Here is a 17723-nt window from a genome sequence, read left to right on the forward strand (position 1 = left end):
AAGATACATACTGCTTTAAGAACAGAATCAGGCATCATTTCTACGTGCTGTGGGATTTATTTGCTGTTTGGGATTTACAGTCTCTGACAACTGCTTCTTGCAGCCACAAAACCAAGTACATCCTACACTGAAGCACAGCAATAACAAGATTTGAATGTCATTAGGGGCTGCTCCTACCCATCTTGTATTAAAGCAGCTAAGTGTTTAACCCGCGAACAGAGCTCCTATTATCTTTGCTTTTGAAACCTCAGTATAGATCACTTAACTCCTCTGATAGAAATCCCTTGAGAGACCAACAACAGAAGGGAACGAAGTCAGGCAAAAAGGATTGTATCTGCTAGAGGTTTTTAAACACATTTTTCATACAAGTACAGAGTCAACTTGAATACTATTCCTCATACAGATTAACCTAAGACAGATTTCTGTAGAGCATGGAGCTGTAAGGTAATTTGGCCAGATAGTTTTTCACTGAAAAGCTCTGCCAATTACGTGCAGCACAAAGGAGAGACTAATGCATGAAATGCATAATATGCTTCCTCCTTCACAACATGTGGCTTAAAAATAAATGTTATAGATCCTACTTGCATTTTCCATCTGTGCTCAGGTAAATCCAAGTCTGACTAAGAATGCCTTTCAATGTAGTACATTTAGCAAAATGAGCTACCAGATTTGTGGGTTCAGTTTCCAGGCAAGTACATGGCCATTTGAGAAGTTTCAGTGTTGTGCAGGGTCAGCTACAGTTTCATCAACAGTTCTGTGAATGTTAAGGACTGGGGTTGAAAAAGTAATAATAGAAGTGTGAGATCTGCATGTATCTAACTGATTGAGAAGAAACCTAGAGCCTCTCGGCTGGCTAACAAGCCATTACCTTCTTCACCTAAATATTTTTTATAAATAATAACTGATCATTAACAAGTGTACCTTGGCATTTTACTTATGCTTTAATGCTTAAAACAGATTTCAGATTGACAGTACATCAAACAAATCTCTTTGTTTAGTCACAGAAAAGTTATGTACTAAAACCAGCAGAAAAGTCTTTTTTTAACTCTGCCCTTAACCCAGTGACTTAGAAGGACCGACTTGAGGAGGCTCCATCCAAAAGGAGATGGGGTCAGACTCCAGCTTCATCTTTGGCATTCCTTTTGAGATTGCAAACAGATAATTATGATGATGGCAATTGTGTGCAAAGTGAGGGGAAAAGAGAAAGGCTATGAAATGCAGTCAGCCTATGCTACCAGCCAGCTGCAGTCTGTTCTTTCTATATTTGCAACAATGTTTTAGCAATAGTTTCACAAATTAAATGTAGAGCTGTATATTAAAACAAACAGCTTGCACATGCATGCATAAAATCTGTGTTAACAGTCAGCTATATCCTGCTTTCTGGAGCAGCAGCAGTGGTGGAGAACAGATTTGGAATCATGGCTATGCCGTGGACCTGCCTATCAGAACATTTCCAGAGTACTCTCTGAATGTTCTAACTATGGACTAGGCTAGCTCTCAGTAAGGATTTCACCACAGGACCTGGGTACAAATACAGCTCTCTTATGAAATGTGATGATGTTTACTGTTACCCAAACAAATTATAGAAGCTGATTTCCTAAGCAAAAGCTTAGCAGGTTACTGCTAAGCAAGGAGATACAGGGATGCTGATTCCCCTCCCTATTCCACTTCCCTGAGGTTTTCTTTCATAGATCTGCAGTGCAGAAGTGAATCTCTCCTCAGATAAAACAGAGAAGCTTTTGTTGAGCTAGGTGGTTTGTTTCCTAGTTCAGCCACAGGCAAAGCTCATCCAGAGAATAACGTGTTGCATATAAATTTTCAGACACCTACTCGTGAACAGCAACCTGAAAAATGTTTTGAATATGCAGGTAGGACAATGTAAAAACCTATACAATTATTTTACAAATACATTTAAAAAAAAAAAGGAGCCTAATCATTGTTGCTCAGTGGTTACACTGCTTTCAGCTAAGATTGGTTTCCGAGTATTTTCAAACTGATTTACATAGCATTGTTATGTAAGGCCTTCACTCATCAAAGTTTGTGCATGCTTTATTTGAAGCCCTTGCATATGCCACCAATTCAGTGGGATCATACAAGTCAGTAAGTGCTTTTCTGGGTTGTGGCCAAATTCTCTAATTTACAGGAATTTTCAGGTGCTTATTTAGGTCATAAGACATCTGAAATATTTTATTTTAATAGTTCTTCAGGAAAAGAAAAAACTAATGCAAAACTTTGGTTTCACTAATCACCAAGAAAGGTGTGTCCCACTATCACATGAAATTGCAGCTACACATTAGAAACCATTCTAGGCAGAAGAGAACCATATATTGTATGAGTCACTTTGCTGGGAATGTAGATTGTATTGAATTGGATCATTTATGCATTGTCAAACTTTACTATGTGTTTCAGAATTAATATTCACCATCTCTTAACATTTTGTTTGATCTTAAAGGTGGCTTGCACATTATATACAAATAACTTGCTGTATGAACTTCCTGAAGAATTTATTTTATACTGTAATTTAGTGTCAAAGACTTTGATACAACAGGAATATATTTGAATTGTTTTACGAGCACAATGTAATCACTGTAGGGTCTACTTATTTTCCCTTTTATTGAATAATATTTAGTTTCTTTTCTAAATCTTCTCTACCTTTACAAAAGACGTAACACTTATTAATGTCACTCCTGGGGCAAACTGTTGTAATTTAATTCCAAACCCCGATCTGTGTTCTGTGAGCTAAGGTGTTTTACCCATGCCATCTATTTGTCTATTCAAAAATGCCTGTATGTGTACATGCCTTAATTTTGCTTGTAAAAACATCTAGATATTGGAGTAATTCTTCAATATAGCACATGAACTACACACCTATGGTGCGTTATGGGGGAGTATATTGTTTGAGTTCTTACATGCCAAGTAGGTATCTCCTGCATGTTGCATCACTGCCAGAGCAGTTGTCCTTTGTGGCAAACACCTCTTGGCCTTTTGGAGCAGACTGTTCTCTAGTTAGATATGTGCTGTACCCACAATTTAATGGTAAATGTGTGGGAGAAACCAGTGATTTCAGTACTAAGTTGTCATGGCAAGAACCTGTACTATCCAAAAGGTAGACCTGCAGTCGTGTCTCAATCTTAGCAGGTAGATCTGAAAGAAGTAGAGGCAGCAGGATTTAGTACCATTTGTACAACCTCCCTTATTGAGACCACAGAGCAGCAAGCCACTACCTCCAGTGACCCTTGCTGGAGAGTCAACACATCTGCAGTGCTCTTATGCAAGATAAACAGCAGTTTTCAGAACTGATGGAGCCATGACTATGGATACTAAAACACACGTTTTCTTTAAAGGTGGTTACAACAGTGTGTGCTCTACTGTGGCGTAACTTAACCATCTCTGTATGTACTTAATTTGTGCAGCTGCAGGCACCCAAACCAACAAACACACCACTGATTACATGTGTGTGCAAGTGGTCACTAGGTTGTAGCCACTGCTTAGTCACGGCCAGCAGCACAAGCAGCTGGTATGCTGTGTATGATGCTGCTGCTGCAGACAGATTGGTTTACCAGCTCTTTTTCCTCCCAGTCCTTAAGTTTATCAAATCAGAAATCATTATGAGGCCAAAACCATACAGATGGAGAAGATAATTTCAAGATACTTCTGCTGTTTGTTACTGTAAAACTGCTGTTAGCTAGCTCATGGGGATTCTCCTCTGGCTCCTTAGCCTTCACAGGATTTTGAGAACCTGCCTTTTTGTCTTGCAAAGATGGGAACTTGTTCCCTACAGGAGTATGTTTTCTAGATTCTCAGTGAATCTTGTATCTTTTGGTCCTACTTATGGGGTGTTTTCATTGTGATGGAAGATATGGGGCACAGATAAAAGTCAGTACTTGAACCGTTAAAAATTAGACTAATTGTCAAAGATTGGACACCTTTACCAAAATCTTCCTTGATCCAGTAACAATGTGTGACCAGTTCTGTTAATTCAAAAGCTATTAAATGAGAAATCCTATTGTTCACGACAGTCATCTCTGCCATACATGGACTATATGTTATTCCTCCCCAAACTGTATTTCTTTCAAGGCACATCAAGTATCTCATCTGAATACTTCCTTTTCTTGTAACATACAAATTACAGCTAAGCAGTTTCTTTGCACCTGCTTTTCTCAGCAGGAAATGCAGGCTACCTGTTCTGTTCCTCTCACCCAAGGGGAAACGTTCACACTTCCCTCCATCCTCACCCCATGGCAACTTGGCTCAAGCGTTTGGAGAATTTGTGCAGTTCAGTAGAATTTCATTATCCCTCATGGGCAGCTCCACCTGCACACTGTCTTCTGTGGGACTACCCAGTGTGGTCAAGGGACACAGGTACATTGCTGGGGTGCAAGGATCTGTTGAAGCTGCCAGTACTATGTTTGACATAATGTCATAAACAATGTTCCCTGACATAAAAAGTTGTATTATATCAGTTACCACAAAATGGCCCTGTTTATGAAGAACAGCCTCACTGTTTCATTGCTATAGATGAACTTGTATCAGAAGGTTAAGAAAAAACCCTTTATTTGTCTTTAAAATACTGTATTTTTCAGTGTTAGACAAAATGAAAGAGTTTTGAAATCTTTTTTAAAAAGCTTGTTTCCTTTCTGATTATTGTTTCTACAGCAAATGATAGTGATGTCTCAGTTAAAGTTTAGACATTTAAAATGCTGCAGATGACTAGTGAAAGAAATCTCTACATACAACTTCGCACTGGTATGTCATTGTAATAAATACAGGCTAAAAAATGGTTGGTGTTTCAAAAAACTGGCAAACATAATCCACATGGTCACTTTGTGAAAAAGTCTCCTTTTTCCTTCTCTTCCACTTTGATTTTCCCTTTTTGGGTACCACATGTCTTTTTCCATCAAGTGGTAAGACAAAAAAAAAAAGAAGGACAGACCTCAAAATGAAAGCCAGTTCTTTGTGCACCTAAACCAAGCGCTGTTTGCAAGAGGTCAGTGCCTGGTTCTAACTTAAATAATCCAAAGCAGGTCACCTGCATGAGTCTTCCAGACTTTCAACGTAGTAACTCAGAAGGTTATTAATACAATTTTTAGTTAATGAGAGAACCTCAGAAAAAGAATTGCAGGAAGCTGCGAACTGCAGTATCTCTTTACTGAAGACAGAATGCCACATGGCAAGAACAGATGGACAATCCTTCTGTGAATATCATTGACCACTGGTTGATAGAAAAAGCTGCTGCAACACTGAGGGCTGTATATAAAGTACAGATACGTGACACTTCCCCTCAGACATTTCCCCTTTTACTACTCAGTGGTAGTAAAAGGTTATATATGCTAACAGATTATAAAGAAAAGGGGATGCTTTAGGGTGATGCTGAAGGAAATAACTATTCCATTTTCCTTTGCTTCCTGAAGTGGAGCATATGCCAAGGTTCTGAACCAAATCCATCTCTCAGAAGGAAGAAGTAATATATATTCTACATACATACTACATATTTTAAATAAACTGAACACAGAAAAATACCTCCTTGTATTGCCTTTGACTACTGTACCAGAAGTGAAAAATAAGGATTATTTCTGTTACTAATCTACAGATACTGTTACCAGAATGAAATGTGGAATGTTTGTGCTAAAAGTTTGGCATTTGCGTATATTTACACCAGAGTTTGCACTTGCAAACCATAAGGTAGCAAATTGGAACAAGAGTGGGATAAGAATGGCTTGCTGGAATTTCAAATTTTATAAAACCACCAGAACTAAAGGCATTTCTTGCACACAATGGTTACACCTCTGTTGACTTTAGTTCTGCCAGTGCATGCTAAGTGAGAACCTGGCTTTTATAACTCACTTGGAGACTAGCTACATATGAAACTGAGTACATAACAAGGAATCTTGGGGTTTGGTTATGAAAAGAAGAGATGGAATAGTGAATATTCATGGCACAGTATACCTGCATGGTGAAGAATGTATATATATGTAAACCATAAAATGACTGAACTGGAGAACAGAGTAAATTAATGATGGAGCTATGGTTCAAAAAAAAAAAATAAAATCAAGATACATTTTTCTGTACCTTTAAATTACAGCAATGCACCAGTGTTTAAAAACAAGAATCAGCGATCTGGGAGCTTTTTGCAGAGCAGACACCAAGTCTAAGATGGTGAAATTCTCTAAGAGTAATTCTCTAACTGGTTTTGCTCTTTCAGATTTGACATGTAGACCACCAAGGCTGGTGTTTGTCCTCCATATGCACAATGCTTCTCCAAAATTATGAGGTGTCATATGTTGTTCTGCCTGCTGATAGAAGGAAAAGAAGAAACAGATTTTGCCACTTTAGGGGAGAAGCGCAAACCTCATGAAGTTACTTCTAATACTACTACAGATTACTCCTAAAACACTGCTCATGCTTGTGGCCTGGTTTCTGAGGTACATTCCTTAAGTGCTGTGATTTTTTTAAATCATAGGAATATACACAAATATGCTAATTGTTCTGGATTCTTCACAGATTTTCTTTTGAGTACAATAAAGACACCCATCCTTAGACAAATCAGTTCATTCCCAATACGTATTATTCCTTCTTCACCCTGATAACACATCTGAAATCTAAATTTTGATGTGATAGGGACATGTCTGGGTCCTGGTTCCAGCTGTAACAGTTATTTTTCTTCCTAGTAGCTGGTGCAGTGCTTTGTTTTGGCTTTAGTCTGAGAATGATGCTGGTAACACACCAATGTTTTAGTGCACCATCATCATATGCTGGGCTTGGGGAAATCCGCTGTTTCTGCGCTGATGTCTCCACTGCATTATCTGTCTGCAGCTCCTTGTCCAGTTTTACTGGAGTGGAAGTATTAAAATGCTGCAGTTGCTCTTCCTTGGCGTTCTTGAGAGGCCACTCTGGCATCTGGGAGCAGGAGAATGCTGGGCTGGGGACACACTCACACCACTTCTGTTCATCAACTGTGGGAGGTGCCCAGCTGGAGCTGTGGGAGCTGGCAATGGCATTGGCCTTGGAGCCAGGGATCCTAGCAGTGTACGTTTTGTTGAGGGAGCTCATGGAAAAGGTGCATGACCTCTTGTTTGAGCACTCATCTGAGCACTGCAGGACAAGGTCCCTCTTCAGAGCATTTGGTATGAGAGAGGCAGGGGCACGTTTGGCTTCTCGTAGCTCAACTGCTAACTCCTCACTTCCACCTTCTCTTCCTTTCTTATCATTCCCCAGAACCTGGTCGTCCTCCTTCTGCAAAGGCTTCTTTCTGCTCCTCTTTCTGTGTTCAGCACAGTCCCTTTCACACAAGGGTCTGGGCTGCTGTTGGCCAGGAAGGCCTTGGGTGAGATCTGCCGTGCCAGAGCTGTGGAGTGGGAAGGCCTGGTGATCTTAATGGTGACACGGCTGTGGAGTGGGTTGTTGGGTTCAGAGTGAGCCTCATGGCATGTAGCTGTCCCAATGGATGGGGAGACAGACTGGCATGGCACACATCTTCCCTCTGAAATAGCTTAGTCTTTCACTGACTACAGAATGTGCTTCTTAACCGCCTCTGAGTCAGCCTGTTAGTTGGAGTTCTGATAAGCTTGTAGTGTTTGCTCACCAGATGGACTAAGCTCTTCAAAGTAGAGGAAAAGATATTGCTTATTAACATTGCTCTCAACTTCACCTATTTCTTTGTATGAAGTTTGGTAACTTGATGCAGTTTTAGACTATTTCTACACTGCAAGGGGGAGGAAATGTATTTTCATAACAGGTAAACCTAGCAAAGTGTATCAGTAAAATTTTTACTGGAACGGAGGATTGTTCTTTTTTTACATCATTCTAAGTAAGTCAGATTGATACCCACTGCCTCTCAAACACACCCAGGCTGAAATTACATACCTGTGCAGAGGTAAAAAATATTTCAGCCAATCATCTGTTAGGATTTTAGAGCAAATTAGCCATGTCACACTAGTTACCTAGCATCTCTTTGACAGTTTAGTTCAATAATAATACTGTCTATTAACAATCAAATCTGTTTTTTCTCTTGCATACTTTGTGCTAGATACTAATTGACTCATGTAATGTGGGCAACATAAGGAATTTTTAGTGGTAACTCTCTCAAATGTCCTCTGTGTAACCAGATTAAATATTTTCTGATGCTACAAAGCTCACTTGAGTTGCTGTTATTCATGAATGTGATAGTCAGTAAAGTTTATGTTTTTAACTTTTTTGTAATTTCTGATTTTAGTTTGTTCTTAGGATTTGAACAGTTCAGTTTTCATTTTTTGTGATTTTTTTCCCCATCTTCAAATTCTCAAGCTCAGCCTTGTCCTTTTTACTTTGCAGTTTGAATCAGCACAGAAAAAAAACAATTAGTTAAATTATCCTCCTTCTTACTTCTATTTGGCAGTTTTCTGTAGCAACAGAAGAAGGATGTTTTGAGCAGTTTGCAGTCATTGGTCGTAGCACAGTTTTAAAAATGAATACCATACCTACTGCACTCTCCAGATTTTACATAATCTCTATAAATACAAGGAAAGGAGGATGTTGTCAGAGAGGAAGCCTGCTCCTCTCCCAGCTCTGCTTTTTCTCTCACTGCAGAAGTGTCTCATGCAGAGGCTCCCACCCATACATAGGGCTGACTTTACACTGAAGACGCAGATTTTTATGGCCTATAAATTATTGTGGTTTGGATACAAATTTTCACTCCAGACATGCTTTCAGTAGGACACACAGGAGACTAAGTATGCACTGCTATTCCTCACTGCCTTATCAGTCACAGTAATTATACAGAGATTAGGAAAATCCTCAGACATTTTCCAGTATAAAAATTCCCTCTTGAATATGTGTAGGAAATTTTCCAATAGGTCATAAAAATTCTAAGGAACATGGATCACAATTTAATCATAATTTCTGCTGTGCCCCTTTTATAGACAGCAGTGTTGTCCTGTGCTGAAACATTGCCCATCTTGGATGTTACTTTCAGGGCTTTTTGCCAGTTTTAGGGTGTCCGTTCATATGTGTCTCCCATTTCACAATGAGGGTCACAGGATCAGTCAGGCCCTGAGGTCTGTAGCTTTTCAGAGCTCTTGGTGATTTGGCCTGTTCAAAGTCCATTTTTTTCTGGCTCCTTTAGCACCTCCTGCTCTCTAAAAGCCCAGGGGCAGGCTACATGGGACAACCACATGCTAAGACCACAACTTCCTTTTGAAGGGGAAGGCACTTACTATTTGTCAGCAGATCTTCTGGGGTGTATTTATAATGCCCCATTACTTGATGTTTTAGAATAAAAACTAGCAGTCAACTTCCCAAGCCTCCTCTATAAACCTAAATACTTGCACAATGCTTCTTGCCACTACCTGCAGCATACTTCATCTCCTTCTGTAACACTGCCACAAAAGATAAATCCTCTGAAATTTTATTTGTAGCCTCACTGGCTCATGAGGAACATTCCCTTAATAAAGGATGCCTCCAAATCTTGCTACTTCTTTCATTGTTTTCCAGATCAGAAACTAAACCACTTCCAATGCAAACAAAATCCTGGTCTGTGCAAATCCTACTTGGCTATCATTTAGAAAAGCAGCTGTTCTTATCAGAAGATACTATTTTTTACCTTTGTATTTGCTTTGTAAAGTGGAATTAGGCTTACACAAAGAGGCACCGTGCAGGAAGATTAAAAAACCCAACTCCCTACTTTATTACTATCATCAGATAATGAGATCTTTCAGATTAGAAAGCCAATGCTAGTATGGGAGAAAAAGGCCACTGAAGCCATCCATTATGTACACTTTTGAGACAGTGGGCATTTAATTACAGTCATGTTGCACCTCTGCCTGGTACCCGCAAACCTCACAGGGCTGTGGAGATTGCACCTTGCTCTTTGCTTTCCCTCCAGTGAGGCCAAATGCTGCCAATGCTTTGGCTTCAGGAAAAAAGTCTGTCTTGGGGCATTTGGACCAGTTTTGTGCATGAAATGGTTTGTGGCAGCGTATACATGGAGGCTGCTGTTCAGATGGCAGAAACAGGGTCTGTCAAGGCAGACCGATGCTTCAGGCAACCAAACTGCTCCACCAAGGCAGGACCCACATGGGCCCAGGCCTCTCAGAGTGTTATGCTTGGGTCTTGCTTTAAAGGGGTTGGAGTTAACAGCCAGTCAGAAGTAAAAGCTGCTCAGCCGCTACCGGGCAAGGAAATGAATGTGTGCAGCAGTGATGGCAAACTGTGGACGTTCGGTGATTTATCGATAGATTTTCCTTTCGCGAAGGAGCGCGAGCCTCGCCGCCGTTCTGCTGCGGCCATTTTTAATGCTCCCAGCCGAAACGGCCGCGGGTCAGCTCGGCGCGAACGTGCTCCAAGCCGGTTAGCACAGCAGGTAAATACAGCAGGGTACGGCCCGGGCACCCGCGGCCCCGGGGGCAGGCGGGAACCGGGTGCGAGCCGGCGGCTTTCCCGCCCGCCAGGTGCCGCCGCCCGCCTCGCGCCCGCCGCCTCACGCGCGGTTCCCTCAGAAGATGGCAGTCGCCGCGCGCCCCGGCGCTGGCCGCCCCCTCCCCTCCCGCGCTTTCCCGCCCGCCATGAGGCGCGCAGCCGTCCCGCCCCGCTCCGCCCCGCCACGGACCCTTCCCTTCACAGAGGATCGGGGCTCGCTCGCTCGCCCGCCGGCAGCGGCAAGAGCAGCCCCCGCTGCCGCTCCTCCTCCGTCTCCAGCCCACCCTCCACCTCCTTCCTCTTCCTCCGCCAACCCCACCCCTCGCCCCGGGCTGGCCCGGCCGCGGGCTGCCGTGCCGCCCGGGCTCCCTGCCGGCTTCCTCCATCCCCACGCGCCGCGCACACCTCCTCCGCCTGCCCCACCTCCGCCCTCCTCCTGCTGACGTCTGGCTCTGCCCGGCTGAAAACTCCGTGCCGCGGCGGATGCGGCGGCTCTCGGGAGCGCGGCGGCGGCAGCAGCAGCAGCAGCGAAGATGGTGGCCGCTCCGTGCGCCCGGCGGCTGGCGCGGCGCTCCCGCTCGGCGCTGGTTGCGGCGCTCACCGTGCTGCTCCTGCAGACCCTCCTTGTCTGGAATTTCACCTCTCTCGATGCCGGCGAGGAGCAGCGCGGCGGTGCCGCTGGCCGCGAGAAGCGAGACCACGGCGGAGACCAGCGGGTGCACCCGCAGCGCCGCGGACCCGGCGCCCAGTACGGCAAGGCGATGGTAGGAGCGGGCGGGGGCGCTGAGGGAGGTGGTCGGCTCCGCACCGGTCTCACGGCATTTCTCCGAGCTTGTGCGGAGGGGGCTGCCCGGGTGGCGCGGGGAAGTTGGGGCGAAGCGAGACGCGGTCGCCCGGGGTCGCGTCCCCCGCTCCCTGTAGGCGCTAGCGCCGCCGCGCAGGTGCCGTTGTGCGGGTCTGGTCCCGCCGTGCGGGCTGCCACCCGCGGCCGGGGTCTTGCCGCACGTCCAGCGGCCAGGGGCTGCGGATCCCGTCCTGCCCGGCGCTCCTCCGGCACTGCCCGCGGCCGGCGCTCCAGCATCTCCGAACTTCGCTGCCCGATACCTTTCTAAGGGTTTATTTTACTGCTACTTTGTTTCTTCCACATGGAAACCGCACAGGCGCTATTCTTTATTGCACAGCTCTCTCAGGCCCAGTAGGTGACAGGCAATGAAATCTAATGCAAGCAGTTTATTAACCGCTAAAAACTCAAGGATACTGAAACTGCCGCCTTGCCCCATCTCTTACCATTTCCTTTTGCACACTCTTCAGTTTTCATTTAATTGACTCAGGCCTGGAACCGCAGCGGGGTTGCAGAGCTGGCCCTATTGCCAGTTGCATTTTTGCATTTTCTAATAGGCATGTGAAAAAGCAAATGAACAGGTTCTTGGTCAGTTAACGCAAACCTCCGAAATGAGCGTTTATGTGTACGGCATGTAGTATTTTTCAGCTCAAGAGAAGCTTCCTTTGGTTTACATGTAATTCTTTTATCAGTAGGCTTACGTTAACTGTTGCCTCTTAAAGTATACATGCATATTTTTGCCTGGTTCTGTATTTCTGTTTACATCTTGAGAGAGAAAGCAAGAGCTTGGGGCTCAGAGGTGTCTTGCTTTCATAAATGACTGTGTGGGTGCTTCAGCCACGGAAAGGCTGTAGAGGACCCTGCCCCGAGCACACGAGTGCTCCATCAGTGACATTTGGGACAACTTTTCTGAAAGGTAGTACATACCCATCCAGTGTGTGCAGGTCTTGTTGTGCTTTCTAGATGTGAAAATTAACATTTCTGCTTACTGAGTTCAGTTTTTGTCTCTACATGTAACCCTATCTTGGTACTTGCTGTGTTCATAAATGTAACTGCTCAGAGTCCACTGTTTTTTCCTCCAGTACTCAGCTCCCTGCCTCTTTTCCTTTTCTGTCTAGTCTTTTATTCTTTTCTCTTTCATTCTCCTCCAGCTTTTTTCCTTGGTCTCCCCACTGTTGGTTATGGAAGGTTGGTGGGTGCCCGGTCCCTGGGCAGGCAGGGGGCCCGGAGGGGGGCTGCATCTGACACTGCAATCCTGCTCCCCAGCTCAAGAGGCTTTCTAGGAAATAACCCTCTTCTGTGGGCTCCAGGGCAGTGTCAGAGTGAGTACTGTTAGCAGTTGTCTTACAAATATCCTGGCACAGCATCTGATTTGCGCCCGGTGTTCTGGAGCAAATGCCAAGTTCAGAGCTGAGAGCTGACTGTTTGTGTGCTGGTGACATGTAGACACAGAATATGATTATTTTGATGCTGGCAGTTATGAGTCATGCCTTTGTGCATACAGATTCGATCGAAGACCTAAAGATGGAGCACTAGGGTTCTGAATAGAAAACGTGTTTTAAAGCACACGCTGAGTGTACCTATTTTCCCCTTGTTACCTAATGACTAGTGTGGATCATATGGGGCTGTCCTACAATGTCTGACATTGGTACTAAAAAAACCAACAATGCTCAAGACAAGTGGCAGCGTGCTTGACAAAGTGCTTTGTCAAGAGGTGATTTGGCAATACTTCTTCAAGATGACTTTATGGTACTTGCGGCTTTGCTTAATCTACACACCGGGGAAGTGGTCACCAGCCTTAAAATTACTTTGTCAGAATAGAAAACCCCACGCTTAAGCATCCGTCTATTGATTAAAATGTGTGCTTGGTGGAGAAGTGAGAGGGAAATTGGATTTGTGCAGATTTCTGCCTTAACAACCTGGCAGTTTGCTTAAATTGGTAGGTGAAGTTCTGAGGCACTCCTGATGTGTAAGTTTGTCTAATCCTACCTATGTTGGCTGTCTCTGTGGCAGGCCTGGTTTTGATTTCAGCAGTTCATGAAGAATATTGCTGTTTAATGCAATTAGACAGTACAGAATTGGTGAAAGAATATTTTTTTCCCCTGTTGCTTTGTTTCCACATTACAATGTGATTTATGTAATATATGAGCAAAGTTACCCTTCTCAGTCCAAGTTTCCCATAGTTTGTGTATGTCAGATTGTTTTGCAACAGTTGAACAAGCTGGCTGGTGTGAATACAGCAGTCCGATTATATCCAAATGTCTACGGGTTAAGTGCATCTGAGAGACTCTCCAAGGATTTTTTCAAATATTCTTGCATTCTAACAAAAAAAGAATATTAATTTTAATGTGTCTTTGCTCTGTTAATGGAGTGGTGTGTTTTAATACATCTTTGAAGATTGTTTTCTCAAAAGGCAACGAAGTATCTGTGACTTGTCCTTGATCACTTTTTTCACATTTAAGAGTCTTTAACACATGGGCACCCAGCTAACTGCCTTTCTAAGAGCCCTTATGCTAAATAGTTATGTGGATTTTGGACACTTTAGAAAAGATCAAGCTCCTCAAACCTATGACTGAAAGTTGCTGGATGAGGTTGTGGTGGTTTTATGTATCTAGGATTTTTTCTTTGTCTCTGACCTATGCATAGGACTGAAATGGTGCTGTGTATTTGACTTTAGTGAGCTGGACCTAAGTTAAGTAGTGTGAGGATTTTGTAATTTGTGTCTGTGGGAAAAGAAACCATAATCCTTTGAAACAGGTGTTTAAGAGGTATTTTGATTTTTTTTAAATGCTGTCAGATAAGTGTAATAAGCAATACCATTTGGAAAAGGAAATACCATTGTACTATAGTAAAAAATGTTGCCACTGTACCTGCATGTAGTTGAATATGAATTGCCAGCTTGGCAGGAAGAAACAATTTTGAATTGAGCTATTTTGCAACTGAAAACACTTCTGGGCTGGATTCCCCTGGCCAGCTACATCTGGAGCTTTCATTACTCATAAGCAGTTTCCTGCAGTTGTTCCATATTTAATTAAACCAGCTTCTAGATACCTTTAAAGAAGTATGAAGTGTATTGTTAGCAGTGATTTCAGTGGGTGCTTGCAACCATTTTTGTAGCTGTTCAGCACCCTTTTTACAAGCTTTATTCATTCAGCAAAACTCAAGCATCAAAAGCAAGGAAGAATTAAGCTACCCTCTGAGAATGGGTTGATTTTTATGTAAGGGTCTTTATCTTTGATAAATATAAAAGAGCTTTTTTTTGCAAGAATACCATAAGCATGCTGCTTAATCTCAGGCTGTTTTAATGCAGCCTGCTAGCGATGGTGGAAGGGACTTGCTGGTGGGTGTTGTGTGCTGGGAGCCCAAAAGGTAGGAAGAAGGAATGCAAATTCCTGCTTCAGGGTGGCTGGTGATGAGGGCGATGTGACAGCAGAGCATCTGCCATGGTCTTAGTTCACACCCAGCGTTGCACGGAGGCAGTTGTGTGTTGCAGTGATGTGCTTTTGTTACCCAGCTGTGGCTTCTGCCTTGGTATTAGGCATTGAAGGCAATGTCTGTGGGTATGTAATGCTCTGTCATGCCTTAGATTTTCATTGCTGCCTGGTTTACTATAAAGCAAAAATGCCAGTGCATTGCTACTGTGTCAGCTGAGTGAAATACAGTTTTTGCCTGCTGGTGTGGGATCAAAGCATTTCTGTAGTCTAAAATTTTGTGTATTCATTGTAAACAAATGGCGAATTTCTTTCAGCATGCAGCTGTCAACCAAACATAACTATCAATAGCTCAAAATGTTCAAAACTATAAAATGAAAAGAGTCGTGTGTGTGGGAACAGTAATGATTACCTGTTTTAACTCCAGTCAAAAGTTAATCAAGGAAGGACAGTCCTGAAGATCAAGTGCCTCCCCTCTTAATTTTCATTTCTGTGGTGGGAAATGTGATATTTCTTCTTCTCTTCCATATGTGGAGAGTGAGACTGGAGCCACTGCTCCTCCATGGGTTCATCAGCTGAAAGTGCTCAAGCAGCCTGTATTTATTCTTGTTTGTTCCTTGTTGTCCTTTCTTCATATCTTTGTTCCTTACCTCTTGGAGATACATGCTGAGCTCCACCAGGTCAAAGAGCAAGAAGCCAAAAGTTATTACAATGTGTGCTTGAGCTTTGTAATACTTGTTGGTTACTGAAGCCAGGAAGGGCATCCAGCTGCTACTCTACTCAGCAGTAACAGTTGCAAAAACTGATCAGCTGTAAGTGGAGGAAAAGTATCAGCAACCCTGTAATGCTGAATTGTACAGCAGAAAAAAAACAGTTTCTCTGAAGTCCATCCATCAGATATTTCCTGTTGCCTTTTCCAAATGCTTCCCCAAAGTAAAAACAGTGCAGAAGTCACCTTGTGTATCGAGTAGAAGCCTTGTGTGTTTTCAGGTTTGGAAAAGAGTGTTTTCTTTTGAAGAGTATTTGCCCCCAAATGTTTATATCTGCAGATAGATTCCCAGTGCTGTTTTGCCAGAAACACACACAACCTGGACCTGCACATATCTGGGACCTACCCTTTGCGAGCATCAGTGTATATTATCTGTGTGGGAGGTATTTAACAAGAGGGTTTCAGTACAGTGCCTTCATTAAAGCAGAGCTTTGCACTGGGGTGGTAGCAAGATTGGTATCAAAGCAGTCTGTGCTTTGGGCAAGAAGTTGGGCTACCACTGGAAGATTCACTACAATTTCTGGGTGTTCACTTTACAAAGTTGCACTTAAGCATAAAATGATCTGTTAAAATCCAGAAAACCAGAGATTTCAAGAAAAAAAAAATGTTTTACCCCTAATTTATCCTATTGCTTAAATTGGTGAAGGTAGAGGTTCCATATATGATGACACAAGCAGATGGTACCTGTTTAAACATCTTCCCCTTGAAGTAGCTTGTTGATTTAAACATGTGGTCTCAGTTGTCTCATTTCTGAACAGAAGAGATAAGGGCAAAAAGTTTTCAGAAAAATTTCCAGACCTGAAAGGTGCAGAGGAGCTCAATGTGACCTAATCATTTATGTCTTAAGCTTCAGTTCACTGTGAATCAAGCTCTGGAAACCGGGTCCTCATTTGTGTTAGTACACCTGCTGGTCTCGGTGAATCAGCTTAGTTAAGGTACCTTAAGTCGTGAATAAAATTAATGGCATTAAGGTATTACATCTCCAAAAATGATAGATTTCCCAGAGAATGGCTTCATAGTACTGACTTGACCATTAAGTACAGTTTTGCTGGTTAACAGGAGCTTCATCGTGCTGCAGTACAGCTTCAATAACAGTTGAAAAGGAGAATGGAGACAACTAATCATTTTGTAACGGGAAAGGTGGGAGACAATACATCTGCAACTAGAAGCTGCATAACGATTTTTACAAAGTCTTAACACTTAACAGGGCGCATGTTAATAAAACAAACAAAGCTTTTCACTAACAGGGAGCTAATGTATGCATTATTTAAGAAGAGTATTAGAACCAGATTAGATTGATGGACTCCTGCAGCAGTTACCTCGTTAAGCATCTTCTCTGTGGGGATGTGGGAAAGTATTATATGGAATGGGTCTGTGTTAATTGGTTATGCCATCGGAAGTCTTTTTCAGGCCACTGGTGTATTTTTGTTGTGTTGGGTTTTTATTCTTTAATGTATGATGGGGTTTTTCAGATGTTCCCTTTGAAAGAGAAGCTTTTTCATTTTATTATTTTTTTTCTTTTAGCAAGGAAAGACCAGCTGTTGTACAGGAGGCATGCAAATCCCATTTACTTCTTGTCAGCCACTGCAAAATGAGTACTTTCAGGTGTAAAAGGCCCTCATTACCTGCCACATGTCTCAGCTGTATTGAGGAATAGTTTTCTAAATATGTCCATGATATGTGATACAGCAGCTTATTAGTGAATAATCAAGGGACAGGAGTACAATGAAAGCATGAAGTGAACTTAATTTGTAGGAACAGCCAAATTATGTAACCTCAAGGATTAATTTTAATCAGATACTTCCCGATTTTTCTTTACAGTGTTAAAATTATATCTGGCATATCACTGGAGCTCTTTAGATGGGATATGATGCCCTGTATTTTTTCTTCTTTTTCTTCTAATTGGGCAGATGCAGGAGCATCCCTGTACCAATACAGGTTGCATCAATGCTGGCATGTGTAACTACTTAGATTAGTGCAGTTTGAGGAGTAGCACTTCCAAAGGTTTGAATCTGATTTTTAGACTTGGGAACCTCAGTCCCTCTTTTTTTTTTTCTTTTTTTAAAGTAATGGTAGGTCTTTGATGCTGTGCCACAGACTACATGTTGAACAGGAGAGTGCTCTGTGGGAGCAGGGAAAGGCAGAGTCCTGGTTGCCTTCTCCCATCAGTAACCTCTTGATGTCTGTAGCAAAGTGTTTAGAGCCACATTGCTGAAAGCAAAATGTAGTTTTGGGGTTATCAGTTATTGGCTGTCCAGACTAGTCCTCTTTAGTCTGATAATTGTGTTTT

At 42.7% G+C, this 17723-nt stretch overlaps 2 protein-coding genes across 4 annotated transcripts in view; one reads left to right on the forward strand and one right to left on the reverse strand.

Moving 5' to 3' along the window:
• Positions 1 to 6564: 6564 nt before the first annotated feature.
• On the reverse strand, positions 6565 to 10263 carry LOC133279803 (uncharacterized). Its single transcript, XM_061473968.1, has 2 exons — positions 10146 to 10263; positions 6565 to 7370 (listed from the first exon to the last, which is right to left on the reverse strand). Exons 1-2 carry the CDS (start codon positions 10261 to 10263, stop codon positions 6565 to 6567), a joined length of 924 nt encoding a protein of 307 aa, XP_061329952.1.
• A 356-nt stretch (positions 10264 to 10619) lies between these two features.
• The window catches only part of XYLT1 (xylosyltransferase 1), a 192751-nt gene continuing 185647 nt past the window's right edge, over positions 10620 to 17723 (forward strand). For all 3 annotated transcript variants that reach the window (XM_061474259.1, XM_061474258.1, XM_061474260.1), the window contains exon 1: positions 10620 to 11156. In XM_061474259.1, the coding sequence (XP_061330243.1) occupies positions 10926 to 11156 (231 nt within the window). In that variant the 5' untranslated portion in view covers positions 10620 to 10925. The remainder of the gene's footprint in view (positions 11157 to 17723) is intronic.

The sequence above is a fragment of the Pezoporus flaviventris genome, unplaced genomic scaffold (assembly GCF_033815535.1).
Source record: "Pezoporus flaviventris isolate CSIRO_AGI_PZ_B2104156 unplaced genomic scaffold, CSIRO_AGI_Pfla_v1 ptg000078l, whole genome shotgun sequence".
Classification (NCBI taxonomy): domain Eukaryota; kingdom Metazoa; phylum Chordata; class Aves; order Psittaciformes; family Psittacidae; genus Pezoporus; species Pezoporus flaviventris.

Excerpts from the sequence above, each read along its gene's own strand:
- LOC133279803 (XM_061473968.1), bottom strand. The coding sequence starts at position 10,263 with ATGGCCGCAGCAGAACGGCGGCGAGGCTCGCGCTCCTTCGCGAAAGGA. Across the intron at positions 7,371-10,145 it reads CACATTCATTTCCTTGCCCG|ATCACCAGGCCTTCCCACTC; the intron begins GTAGCGGCTGAG and ends GTCACCATTAAG.